This window comes from Etheostoma cragini, chromosome 9, assembly GCF_013103735.1.
Source record: "Etheostoma cragini isolate CJK2018 chromosome 9, CSU_Ecrag_1.0, whole genome shotgun sequence".
NCBI classification, from domain to species: Eukaryota; Metazoa; Chordata; class Actinopteri; order Perciformes; family Percidae; genus Etheostoma; species Etheostoma cragini.
In genome coordinates, this window is record NC_048415.1 from 21,642,944 (window position 1) to 21,657,529 (window position 14,586).

At 37.7% G+C, this 14,586-nt stretch overlaps 1 protein-coding gene across 10 annotated transcripts in view; it reads right to left on the reverse strand.

Moving 5' to 3' along the window:
- The window catches only part of evi5b (ecotropic viral integration site 5b), a 47,106-nt gene extending 33,729 nt beyond the window's left edge, over positions 1–13,377 (reverse strand). For 7 of the 10 annotated variants that reach the window (XR_004658041.1, XR_004658042.1, XM_034882541.1 and 4 more), the window contains exons 1-2: positions 9,501–9,798; positions 2,466–2,698 (exon numbers count right to left, since the gene is read on the reverse strand). Coding sequence is in view for 8 of the 10 variants with exons in the window: in XM_034882541.1 (XP_034738432.1) it covers positions 2,466–2,617 (152 nt within the window). In the remaining 2 variants the exon portion in view is untranslated. Of the gene's footprint in view, positions 1–2,465; positions 2,699–9,500; positions 9,799–13,130 lie in introns of those variants that run through there. The other 3 variants (XM_034882545.1, XM_034882543.1, XM_034882538.1) reach the window with 2 other exon arrangements.
- Positions 13,378–14,586: the final 1,209 nt, after the last annotated feature.

Here is a 14,586-nt window from a genome sequence, read left to right on the forward strand (position 1 = left end):
TTTATGAGTAACAGCGTGAAATTGCGGCTGCTGGATGCGGGCGAGAGATGTGACAAATGGCCAGATAATCATAGATTATAAAAATGCAGCACAGTGGCGATACAGAAATTACAAACACGAGGCATTTGTGCCTCTTTTGTGTACTGATCCGACGGCCACATTCTGCTTCATAATGAATCATGCATAAGTTGAGGGAGCTGACAGGCTAACATTTTACCGGAATTGTACCTCGTACGATTTCATTTGACAAATAAAATTTGAGTGATTGATGTTAGAGATGCACCGATTACAACTTTCCAGGCTGATTCCGATTTTTCTTTGAGTTTGGCCTTCCAATACCAGTTTTAGCTGATTCCTATTTTATATTTTCTTATCACTTTAAACACATACAAATATTTATTTTCAATTTTTTCTTTAATAGTAAATTTTACATAGAACATTTTTTGAACAGATAAATGATGCCTTTAAAATAGAACTATATAAATTATTCCTGGTGTGGGAAATTCACACAGCTAAAGTGCAGTGTTATGGAAGAACAATTCCCTTCTTTTCACGTTCAATATCCAACTAAACAAATTTGATATATTTAGCAAACTAAACTTCTTTATGTATGAGAAAAGGGAAAACAGGTAATGGCAATAAAATATATAAATAACAAAAAATAAAATAAATATAGCCTTGCAGTATAAAGATATTTCTCAAAACACACACACATTCCTGTTTGAACGTCAACAGTAACATTACCTGAAAATAGCACGTAGTTCCTTTTTTTTTTTTTAGCAAGTTCCTTTATTAGTCATTGTACATAAATATGAACAATACCAACGGGCTTATCTGCTAACGTTACGTTACCTCAGAACAATCCAGTAAATAGATGGTACCCTGGGATGCTGTTATCTGAAATGTCACCGCTCACACACGGTTTAGTAACAAAACTAAGCACTGAGGGAAGATTACTACGTTTTAATGTTGGTTTTGAGCGGTATGCATCCTCATTAACCTGGAAAGTGTTTAAAACAGTAACGTTAATACAGCGTGTCAGAGGAATACACACAGCGTCTCCAGCAGTGGGGGGTCAGAGGCAGAGGGACCGTCACTGCAGCGTTGGCTAACATTAGCTTCTTGTCTCATCTGGGGTCTAAGAAACAGTAAATTCATCAAAGTCAGTGTGCTAGGGCTGCACAATTAATCAAATTTTAATCACGGCCAAATTTGCGTGACCAAGCGATTTTCTATAAATGCGTCATTTAATGCAAAGCCAATCTACCGCTCCGTAAACCACTGGTTTAATTTTGCGTTACATGGCCCATTTCTTCTGTAAAGCCGTGCGTGTGTTGGATCTCTCCTCTTACTCTCCGCGCATCCCCGCCACACAGTGGCGCCGGTCCCCACTTCTGACATTTGTCTACAGTTTTAATTATCATTAACGTAGCTGTATATTGTTGTTGTACCAGTCTTTCTGCTGGTAACTCTGCTATCGCGGCCGCCACGGCAATACAGTGCAATGACGATACAGACATTTGATCCACGCGACGTGTGTAACTGCACTGACCAGCCGTTTGACCCGTGCTGGACCCTTTCATAATGATCAGCCGTCTCTCTGTGAGTAGGTCCATTGCACTCCCGCTCTCTCCCTAGCTCTTTTAATCAGTTATTGTTGAAAACAAGTGAAGGAGCTTTCTCTGAGATACAAAAAAAACAAACATCCTACGCTATTTATTTTAGATAACTAATTTTCATTTACATGTGTTGCAGCTGTATGTCTATACAATATACAACTTCAACATAAGAAGAATGTGGCATAATATGGATGCAGTTATAAATAGCCTATGTGACAATAAAATTTGTTTTGGTTAAAATCAACAAATAATCGTGTTCACAATATTGATCAAAATAATCGTGATTATCATTTTGGCCATAATCATGCGGCCCTACAGTGTGCCCAACGCTATTTTCCAATATACTGTAGCTGTGAGTGCGGTTTTCTTGTTCCAGTTGTTCAGCCTCAGAGGGGAGGGAGCGCGGCTGACCGTTTGCCTAAAATCAGTAGAGCAGACTGCTCTGCAAAGCTTTTATGACATTTCATAAACAGCTGATGGAGAAGCAGAGTGCATTTGACTGGCATAAACGGCATATGTCAGTCTGACCTGCCGGTTGCCGGTCACGTGAAAACCGGCCAATTCCGGTCACCGGTCAATCGCTGCATCTCTAATTGATGTCTCAATATATCTTGTTTAGGCAATAAGAATAAATAGTCAATACTATTCTATTTATTTACTCAATGTTTTAAACACTCAAAAATGACGCTTTTTGTCTGCCAATCAGCCATACTGTGTTCTCCATTCATGTACAACTACTGTCCACATGGTATTTAACAGGTCGAAGGCCTACCCCCTTTCCACACAACAACAAGTCAAAACTGTTTATTTGATGGCCAGGAGAAGCTTTAGAGACTGACTGCCTACCTGTTTTGCTCCTCGAGCTTGGCAAGCAGCTCCACATCGTCAGGACTGAGCAGCGCCGGTGAGGCTGGCGAGAGGGCAGGTGAAGACAGAGATGTAGAAGAGGAGGTGGCAGTGGTCTGCAGGGACGTGGGTGTGGCCACCTGGCTAGCCATCTGACTGACCGTGTGGGACACTGAGTTCTTCACCCATGAGAGAGTAGAACTCAGCTTACCAGCAACTTTGTCTGTCGCCACCTGCAGAAAATGGAAAATACCTATTAATACAGTATTAACATCAGTATTAAAACTTACAATTTTTTTTAGCAAAAGGCATAGTACAAATTCCAGCCCCTTACAAGGAATTCTAACATGAATCAGATAACTTCTTAACTTCTCTCCCTATCAATTTCTATGCAATCGCTACAATGTTTATAAAAGCAATGAATATTTATTTAAAAATGATACATGCAAGACCTACAAAAGAAAGAATTTCCATCAATCTCATCTTGCAGCTACTCAACATCATTAGCCTTCATCCAATACCCTTTACTGCTACATTACTAGTTTTGTTATAGCTGCACCGGTAGCATAAATATCCTGGAAAGCAGTGAGTATTTACTGGATCAATTGTTTTCAAAATTAGAATTAGCTAATTGATTTGTGGCTTTCTGATACCAAAACACCCCAAAAATACTTGAGTCTGGATTGAATGACAATCACTAATCATTAACTTTCTGTCAATTCATTCAATATAAAAGTTATGTTTCTCTATGCAGACTTTTCTTCTACTTAACACATTTCTTTAACTGTAACTTTTTTACCAATGTACTGCATAAGTGCAGTGCAGTGTTTTCTGTCACAGGCATTATTTCAGTGTCACAATAGACAACACCACCACTATACCCCATAATGAAACACAGTGCATTCTCTTACAATGTTACAACAACCTACTTCTGATATTTGGCACACAGTATTTATGTAGTATTAATAATAAAGTATTAATGTAAAGCTACAACAAGTACTTGGATCAGTGCTCAGCCATGACATACCTACTGTCATCAAAAAGAGACTACAAAGAGGATTAGTACCTAATGAACTAACTAACAGTGTAAAAACTGAATGCCGGAAATCTTCTATACATTCCCACTTGCCATTCCAAAAAATCCAAAATCACTGGCTTTTGGCTGTTTACATACCCCATGAAGAAATCCAGTATCTATTTATTTAGATAACATTACAACAAGAAAAAAAGTCAGGACGACAGGAAATTAACTCTTCTACACTTTCAAATGATCTTATGACACAATTCCCTGTAGTCATATGCTGATCACACTGTCAGGAAGGGTCAAAGTGCTCCACTAAAGATAGTCCTTCTTCAAGTATTGTGCTGAAATCAGTGTACACTGGGAAGTGGACTTCTGCAATCAGCAAAACACTGCTTCTAAAATGAAGACCACACCTGAGAAGAAACATAATTTACTTTGGATTTCAACCCAACAGGAAGTCAGCAACGCTACAATTATCTATTTTGGAATTACGAAAACATTCAGTACCGCATCATTTTTGTGTTTTATCATCTTTCATATTTATTTTTCTTAAACATTTATTTTTTCAATTCAACAATGCCAACAGGAAGGAAGCCATGTAGTGATAGGAATATGCTATTGTACAAACTGAAAATATGTTAGCTAAGGTTTTTTGTAATTTAATTTGGCTGGTGGACAAAAACGTTAATTTGCACTGTTTTTACCCATGAGTCAGAGTGTATTTCAACAACGTTTCTGACCGTGAGTGGCCCTACTTGGGTATGTGATGGAACTATGTCATGGCAGATGTAGGGCTGTAATCAACCAAGAAAATCTTGGTTGACTGAAGTCCTGAAAGTTCGACTAAAAATCAACTCTGGGGTGTGGGGAGGGGCGGAAAAAAACGTAAGATTAATTAACTGTACTGTCCCGCAGTACTTGTCCGTGCAGGCTATTTGCAGTATATTCAATCGTTTTTGACTTAATTATTTTGCACTGAAATGACACTCGTCTGTCGGCTCTGGCAGCGTTGCATCAGTGCGCTGTGCATGTCCGCGCACAAAGCGGCTGAACATCGGAACTCGGCTTTGTGTGAAAAAGTGAAAACAAGGGGGTGTTCTAAAGACAGACTGTTACCTGTGAAACAGGGGTGCTCTGAAAACACCCCCATTTGCAATTAGTGCTTTCCACCCATAGACCCTAACGGTCTATGCTTCCACCTGATGAAATAACACGGCAAAAAAATCGACCAATCAGGATTTTGGTTGAGCCCGAACGTATCAACCAATAAATCGACCAGTCGACTGGGAGATTACAGCCCTAGGCAGATGTACTGCTCAGGACCCAAGGAAGTGCAGTGTTGAGTGTTAAGTTGTTTGGATGTTCTCAGGAAAGCTGCAAGCAGCAATACCACAGGCCAAGCAATCAGCTCAATCCAAACAGGCAGGCATTAGTTAACACAAATACAGGATCCACACCAGTTACAGACATTTCTTTCACCTGCACCGAGCCAGAATATCCAATGTGTGTATGCAGTGCAAACTGACTCAGATGTTGATCAGCCCTTTTTTCACTTCAACAACAGAAAAGTAAAAGCATATACGGTAGTTTAATTAATTAATGTATTCCACAAGTTTATATTACATAGAATTTACAGTCACCGTGGAACTATATTCACCTGAAGGGCACAATAAATATAAGATATACAATCTTCCTTGCAGCCACAATAATCCAGTTAAGACTACAGATAGCTAACTGCAATTTATTTATTAGGTTATTGGATTTTAAAAGGATATAAACAATTAATTACATATGCTGTGTGAAAAGAGTGAGCAATATTAGTAATATGAGAACATTAAAAACACATGACACTAAAAAAATTGCACTCGTCAATTGTATTATTGTCTTCTTTTCACCCAAGCCAACTCTTTTTTTTTTTTAACCACCAAGCTAGGCGAGGACTGTGTTTGTAATTTTTTGCTTTAAAAGCAGAAACAAATGGAAGGTCAGGAAGTTTGTTCTTTGGAAGAAAAAAAAAACACCTGTTGTTGCACTTTTTGTCCATAAGAGGGCAAATGTACAAGAAGCTACATAGTTACTTAAACAGGTTTATTTAGTTCAGCCGTCGGCTGTAGTCTTTGAAGTGTGTTCAAGTGCAACTTTTTGGCCAACACACAGGTGACCTGAAAAGACGTGTGGTGAAGGCAGAGCCAGGATTCATTGCCACTAGTTCTTTGCCGTCTGCTTGGTGTGTCAGCACCTTTATTACCTTATTTCCTAATTTAGAAAACCTTGAAAATAAAAAAATTGTTAATGCGGTTGTTTAAGCAGACTTAAAATGACCTGAATACCTCATTCAGGGAGCAAAATATGAGCCAAACTATTTTGTCAGGACCATAGATTGACGATGCGTCTCCACTTCCTCCCACTGTACAAAAGTAAAGCCAATGTATATCAAATATAAAAATAAAATAAGCCAAGACATGGGCGCTTCCATCTTGTCATTTTTGAGCCAGAGTCTACGAAGTAGTGATCTGGCAGTGAAGCCCCACTATCAAAGTCCCGTTAGACCAATCGTGACTCAATCACAGCTGTCAATCATGACGTTTCATGCCGTTTTATAGATTCAAATAACTAATAAAAATCAAACATATCAGAAAAATAAGCCCTTGAACAAACATCAGCATCAGAACTAGGCCTACCTAAAATGACAATCTTTGTGGAAAATGTATTTGATGTGTACTTTCATATTTTTAGTTTGGTCCAAGTCCCATCCGCTAACTTGGGGGGGCAGTATTTATGACCTATACTTCAGCAAGCCACCAGGGTTTGAATGACAATGAACAACATGTTTTAGCTTCCCTTATAAAGTCCATGCATCAACTCTTGGTCAGGAAAGGGGCAACCCATGCTTTGAGAGAAGCCAATGTCCAGGTGGCCTAGAATACATTCCTTCTAGCAAGCCCAGCCAACCGAAGCGAGGCTTCCCTATAAATCCTGGATACAGAGATTGTTTCTGCTTTTGCTTGCCAAAGAACTCAAAAGGGCCCTGAGATGCAGTGTGCATAGCTAATGAAACCCACAGCAAGGCAAAAAAAAAAAAATCCTCAGCGAAACAACTTCAAGACAATTGAGGAACTAAGAAAGACCAAATGCAGAACAGAGGCATTTCCTTTTTTTCCAAATGCAAAATGCACGGCACCCAACAAATATCTCAATACGCAAACTGACCAGACCAGGCAAAACAAAAAAAGTTACAAACTCTTATGCTAGAACAAATAAGTATAAAAAAATGTGCGTATTGTCACCATCAGGAGGTAAAAAAAAAAAAAAAGAAAAAAAAAAAAAAAGAAAACTAATTTATCTTGCCTTTCTCTTTTTTTTTTACTCTTTCATTGCATGCCATTTCTAGGCAATGAATAGGAACAAAATTGCCTTGCCCAGCAGGAGAGAGCATGGCAATCTTCAGCTGTATGAGGGTATAAAAACACAGGCCTGACTTACAACAACACACAGACACTATGGTAAGAAGGCCTTTCCTGTCACACATATGAGGAAGCTCACATTTGACCAATATACAATGAGCATTTCATTAGCCATCCTGAAGGATATTCTTCATTATGCTGCCACATAATGAAAGCTATAACTATTGGCTTATATTTTATCCTTGGCCTGCAAAACCTGCAATGCAAAAAGAAGCCGTATGATATTAAATGTTTCAATCAACACCACCAACCCATACATTTAAGCCCTGGCTAGTTTATACTGTGGGACTAACAGCTATGCTAACACCCCAACTACTAAGCATTCTGGGAAGGTGTGTGTAATTTCCATGGTCTACATAAGGGCCCAGCATTTGGTCTTCCTCGGACTACATCTAAATCTCTGCAGTTTGCCCATATTGTGTAGTATTTCAATGCCTGCTTGAAAAGCTCCCTTCTTTCACTTGCACTTTTACTTAGATGTCACAAAACAACTTCTTATCTATGTATTCACTATTACTCCCTAATATATTGTATCTTCCTCTGCTTCTATACTGGGTGTCAGAGTAAAACTTGTGTAGCTTTCTTTAAAAGGTTCCATGGCATAAAAATTTCACTTGATGAGGTTTTTTAACATTGATATGAGGTCCCCCATCTTGCCTATGTTTCTTCAGCGGCTAGAAATGGCAATATGTGTAAACCGAGTCCTGGGTATCCTGCTCTGCCTTTGAGAAAATGAAATCTCAGATGTGCCGATCTGGAATCTTACCCCCTATTAGGTCATAAGGGGCAAGATTACCTCCCCTTTCTCTGCTTTGCAGGCCCAGATAATTTGACCCACCCATGAGAGAAAAACATCATGGATTAAAAACAAGCAAATTGGCAGTTGGTCAAGGCCACACCCCCAGCCTCCACCTTTCTCCCCCCTCCTCCTCAAAAGCTACAGACTCAGAAATGTTACATCCTAAGTAAAGCTCATTGTGGGACTGGCTCTAGTGACTGTAATTCTGCACCAAGGCTGAATTTTGGGAAAGAGACTTTAAATATGGTATAAGGGGACCACTAAGGTCTCTATAAAAGCATCAAAAGAGCACCATGTCATGGGACCTTTAATCCTTACATGGCCTTCTCTGGTCTAACAGATACAACTTGCAAAAGACATTTGACAACTAAGGGTAGAGTAGTTCAGTGTGTTGGTTACAGAAGCATCTGGCCATGAGCTCCCCAACCAACTTTACACGCAAAAAAAACGTCACTATACCTACTAATGTAAGCACTGTGAGTGAATACTATACATTTAAATGGAATCATCCAGGTTTAATTAGAGTTGCAGAGGTGTATTGAAACTGAATACATTTAGCCAATTGATGAGCTTAATTTATTTATACATTTAGAAGCACTATTTTACTGTAGGCTACTCGAGCAGTTCCATTTGGCAATTCTTAACACTTAAACAGTAAAATGTTCTACTTTGTTACTTTTATCTAATAGCCTCTACTCATAATAAGTCACAGCAAAAAAAGGTACACTTCTGACCTCATACAATGTTATACTCAGCTTTGTTTTAGGTGAGCGATCTTGCAATATAATATATTTAATGAAGAATTACTCAGTTGTAGTTTGTGTTGGTCTGCCTCTGCCAATTAATAGCCCACATCTAGCTGTCGTCGTTGTCAACAAGTAACCCAAAAAACTAATCCACAACAGGGTCGGCCTAGCTATAATTTGCGATTCCTTTTATTCCTGAAAGTTTTACCCTCAAATATCTTTACCAAACCTGACGTGGCTTACTGTGATCATTTACATTAGGCTAGAATTGTATTTTCTGCAGTTTCAAGTAAAAGCTTGGGTTAATCGTCCACTAGCATAACATCTGGCGACGGAGCCGCGTTGTTGTTGTAATTTGCAAGTCTGCATTTAAGTTAAATATATCCTTGGCTTGAACACCGCCAGTGCCACTGCTAAGCAGTTTAAATAATTTGCTTAGGCTGCACAACATGCTTACATCTATCAAAACAGTTTTGGTTACAGACAGTAAACAGAGGAATTATACAATGAACTAAGGAGAACTCTCTTAAATTACTCCTTGTGTCGTAAGCTGAAATGGAGATCTAGCTAGCATCAAATGCAACAGTATACTGTGTCTTTGTTCCAGAAAGGTTTCACGTTGGCGAGCTCGACGAAGGTTGTCGTAACGTTAGAGTTAATAAGTTAATTCGAAATTGCCAAGCAGAAAAATTGTCTTCCACCATTAAATTGTATTTTGTTTCCAGGTGATAACTTGTGCCCATAACGAACCAGTTAACTAGTTTTTCAACACTAAGCTAAGCTTGCAATGACATGACTGTCCACCAGTTTTTAAACTAATAACGATACCAACAAATGCAAGAGTTAAGTATTGACACCATCTACTTTTTATATGCAATGTCATATAATTTACTTGGAATGATGCAGTTATAACTGAAAGTCGTTGTACGAGTTAGCTAGTGTACATTCCAGTACTTAGTCAGAGCCCGAAAAAACAAGAACATCCTTTATAGTTAACGTTACCTTGAAGCCTTTTTAACCAGCCGCAGCAAACGTCTCCAGCTTCCCATGCACAAAAGTATAGTCCTACTATTACAAGAAAAAGACTGGTTTTCGAAGACTTTACCCGAATACATTAGCTATATTTTCCAAGTCAGCATAGCTAGATTTCCCCTTGAAAGCTAGCCAGTGCTTAGTATGCTAGCTAGTTTCCATTGACTCTACGGTCCAGCCCATGCAGCTGTATAATACGTGTAACGTTACACAAATGTCTGCAAAGTTTAGACAGACGGCGGCGGCCTAGTACCAAATGTTTACATCTCACAGAGCATGCGCCCTCAGTTTAAACTTGAAACAACACTACCACCAAGTGTTACTGATCTGAAACTGCACTGAACACTGTTCCAAATTGGTTTGTTTTTTTACTGTTCAAATTTCAAAACGTAGCTAGCCCTACATTGGTGACCATAGCCTATAATACAATTTGCCTTGTAATGGATGAACATTCTAATGCAAGTCATCCTGGTTAGACCATAACAGCATCACTGTAGGCCACTTTAGAACTTGCCTTTAAAATAGTTGCCACCTCAGCATGTTTTTATGCCTAAATAAAAGACATTTTAATCATAATTTCACCTTCTAAAATGGCCCGGTTACAGACATATTTCTAAATTTCAGAAGGGTTTCCTAATGACTTTCTTTGATACAAATAGCATTTTCGTATTAATCACATGTCCCTGATTGTATCTGACATGCTTTTTGTACCTCTTTAAGAAATATAAGTGACTTTGTGGTCAATTGTAGTGGATGGTAAGCACCAGCTACTCATAATATTGTAAAAACATCTTCCTTTACATCCCAGATTTTTACAAATATGCAATAGTGTATATATATCCCCGCCTTTGTGTTCACACTATTTCAAGAATAATTTCTTAAATAGTCAATTTTTATATCATAATGTGATGTGTGACAGGACAGACTGTTAAGTGAATGGACTGACTTTATGGGTTTTGTTGATGCAGGCAAACTGTTTCGTGTTTTTTAATTATATTTTGGTAAGTTTTCCTATTTGGATTTAATATCATTTTAATGTTATAAGACTAACATGGTCATGTTCAGCCAATGTAATATACTATAATATAATCTAAATTATAAAAATATGACCACCAACTGATAGTTGAAAGATCTTTTTAATTTAATAACTGATATAGTACAAACATATTTTAATTATAATAATAAAATATAAACAAAATAAACACTTTGAAATACATAAATGTATTACATATAACTACATACAGAAGAAGAGGTTCACTCCTACACGGCGCAATCATCTTATTTGTACCTGAACCTCATCAATGGCAGTAAGGATGCCTGGGTAGAGGCTCCGTCATATTTTATTACACACCACTTTTCGCTCATTTCTGGACCCCATTCAATTTCTTCTGTTGTTGGTGCTGAGCTTGGTTTGGCAAAGCCGTAGGCCTTGGTGTGACAGCATGTCCACTGTAGAATCTTGTCTACAGCGCACATGCAGCTCACGTCCCGGTACACAATCTTCCCAGGAAAGGTAGTGACTACCTGGTGTTTCACGTTGTGCAGGTTCTTCAGCGTGTCCACAAGGAACTGCTAAGGCCTCTTGTAGCTCTTTCACTTTGTCCTGGAGTTTCTTCCTCTCTTGCTTGGAACGCCTTCGCCCGTCTATCTTTTGTCTGAAACATATCACACATACTGTCACACAGCCATTAACAGTCATTAAAAGCTTACACTACTCTATTAAGTTACTGTGTAGTTAGAAATGGAAATATGACTTCATAATGTATAAAGTTGATTTTACTATTATACAGCAAGTTGAATCAATTGACATTTAGTTGGGTACAATGTAAAGTAACTGTAGTACCACATCATAATACAGCTTAGTAACAACTGGGTAATACCATGTTAATATTTACATCTCCATAATTTTCGCCTATGTCTTTGGGCTTGCTTATTCAACTCATGAACACTTCCTCCTGTCCTTTTTCTGCCTCTATCTCTTCCTTTATTTCTGAAGATGTTTCTCCTGTCTCTCAGGATCTGCATTTCGTTGTGCCCGATATTGCTTTTGTCTCTCAGCTGCACTAACTGGAGCCATCTAACTGTAACCTGTATGATTTGAAATTATTACAGTCCTTGAAACTCAAAGTTTACACATATTATAATTATGTATGTAATGCAATTTCATTCATACACAAAATGCGATCTCAAAAGCAGTTATAGGCCTAAATAGTGAGCGTTAGTCATAAAAGCATAAAAAGCAATACATTCACAGTGTATTTGTGATGTAATGTATTTATAAAATGTGTTACTATGATGTGTTTTAAATACATATTCAATGCAATTAAGGTAATAAAAATAAACAGTATCATTCACTTGTCAGTCCCTGTCACACCGTGACTGCCGTGACCAGCCTGACAGTTGGCCTGATGTGAAGTTGCCTGTCAGTTGGCCATTTTCACTACCATTACTCAGCATGCTAGCTTCCTAGCATCACAACTGTTAGCTTGTAAGCAAGGCATTTCACTAACTTGTTTCGACCTGTTTTGGTTTTCCAAAACTTTCATTCTTTTCTAGGATATTTGATTATGACAGCGACTGACCCTTTAGCTTGTCCTCCTCAAAAAAACATGCAATACAAGCTTTAAATCATAAAAGTCATTGAGAAAAACTCACCCTTTATCAGTCTCAGCATCAACTAAGTCAAATGATGTCACGTCCTCTGAGTCATAACCTTAAAGGCGAATTGCACACTTTTTATACATTTATTACGTAATGTGACAGGGCTGACCGAAAACAAAGGCACAGTTGTAAAATACAATTTATTTTAGAATTTATGTAGCATTTAATGTTTTTGATCACTTAATGTGAATGATAACTTAAACTTTTACTTAGTGTTAGTGTTTTTTCTGTATTATTTTTTCAGAATATCAAAATAAAGGACGAGGTAGTTAAAATTTGGCTGAGGACAGACCTTTTTTCAGGATTTGTAATTTTCAAAAGTGTTTTTAATTAAGAATAAAACATCCAAGAACCTAATAAAGTACATATTAAAGCGCAGCTCACAAAAATCACCCATTTAGTCATTTTTGTTTTATATTCACTGTAACAGTTTCAGGACAGATAATGTACGTTTCTGGTAGAATGTCAAATTTTTGGACATCAGTTAAATGGATAATTCCATGTTGTGGGGATGCAGGTATATTTAAAAGTATTATGACAGCCTTATCTATCCAGACATTTGACATTACATTCTAAACAGTTTAGTGATGTATGCTAGCAGACTGGTAGAAGTTTGAAATTATCACCAATGTCAAAATGTGGATGAACACAATTATTATTACATCTATTGTCAAACAGACAATGTTAATATTTCGAGTTAGTTGATTTTAAGTTCTTAATGACCTCATTGTATTAGGTTTATTCTGAGGTAGACGTTGTGACAATGTGTTCAGGAAACAGGAAGCAAGGCAAGGGACATCTTAGCCAAATTACTTTTAGTCATTCATCACATATACAATAGGGCTTCTGACACTGCACTTAAAAAAATTTACATGCCAGGTAACATACGTTGCTTTATATGTGTAGTGCTTAATCAGTATTTGATCTTTAATAACTCACCTGGAGTTCATTGCTGAGAGAAAAAATACTTCTGTTCAAGCAGACTGGAGGTTCGAACACTGTTGTCTCAGTGATCTTTGAGTTAAAGCATTTGTCCTCATAAAAAAAAAAAAAATCAATCAATTTATGAAAACTCAGTTCTCAATCTGCTTTCACTGAGCGAGAGCTGTCAATAGAAACTCAAGATGAGGTAAACACATCACAGCAAAACTTGGATGGAAATCTGACTAAGCAGATTGCCTTGATTCACATACTCAACAGTCCTAAAACCTACTTTTCAGGTTTTATGTGGGAGCAGTGTCAGTGACGCATATCTTTTGTTGGTTGTAAGACACTCCTCTGCTCATAGAAGTAGCTGAAAAGCAGCAGGCATAGGTAAGACTTTGCAACACCAAGGATACTGTCAGGAGAGGCCACTTCATCTTTTATGCTGTCACAACAATCTTATTGAAGTCTGTCAGGCATAAATAATTAGATGACACAGAGTGAAATAGTAGGTTTTAGTAATGTGGAAAAATTACGTGACTAAGCCCCTATCTCGCATTGCCAGATCTCCACAGCGCTGTGGAGTATGTTCCTACAAGAATTCAATTAAGTCACTAAGCCTCAAAAAATGGGTAAAAAATAAATGCAGAATTATAATAACACTCAAAAGGGAAGTTAGCTTTTAATAATTCCATCTTGATGATGTGTTGCAGAAGCTGTGTGTTGAGTTAGCTATGTAAAAACCATTATCTGGCATCAGATACTTGACATATTACACTCAATAACTCAACTCAATAACTGTGACTGGTATTGTTTGCATTCACACATATCCTTCAACGTTTTTTAGGCCAACAACCCCTTAACTTAATGGTTAAATACTCTGTTTCTGATGCAGAAGTACATGATTCACCTCTCCTGAAATGGTAAATCTCTGCTACTGCAATACCTGACTGAGCATGATGACATCTGAAGCTTTAGCAAACTCTATGATTTAATAATTAATATTAGCGACTGCATGTTCTTCCAAAAGTGTGGTGTAAATGGTAGGAGCTGAAAGTAAGTACGCAAAAATGCTGCTAAAGAAGGAGAAGCAGAAGGACTATGAGCAGTTAAAAGAGTCAGTGTTGTCTGAAAAAAAGCAGTTATGGAATGCTAAACAACAAATTGAAAAGACACTAAGTTAATTGTCAGATATTTTGCCATTCCATTTAACCATGGTAACCGTCCCTTTGATGTCTGTGGATATCCAGCTATTTGTAGACAATATTACAAATCAATTACCCGGATTATTTGATTTATTTTTGTACTTGTTTTCCTACTGTCACAATTACCCTCATGAAAAAGGCTTATCGTTAAGAACTCAATCAATTAATTAATTTAAGTGGCATCATAGCAATTATGCACACAATAGGGGCATAATTGGGCTAAATGTGTCTTAATTTTTGTTTTTGCCCTAGGAACTTGGTGTGAG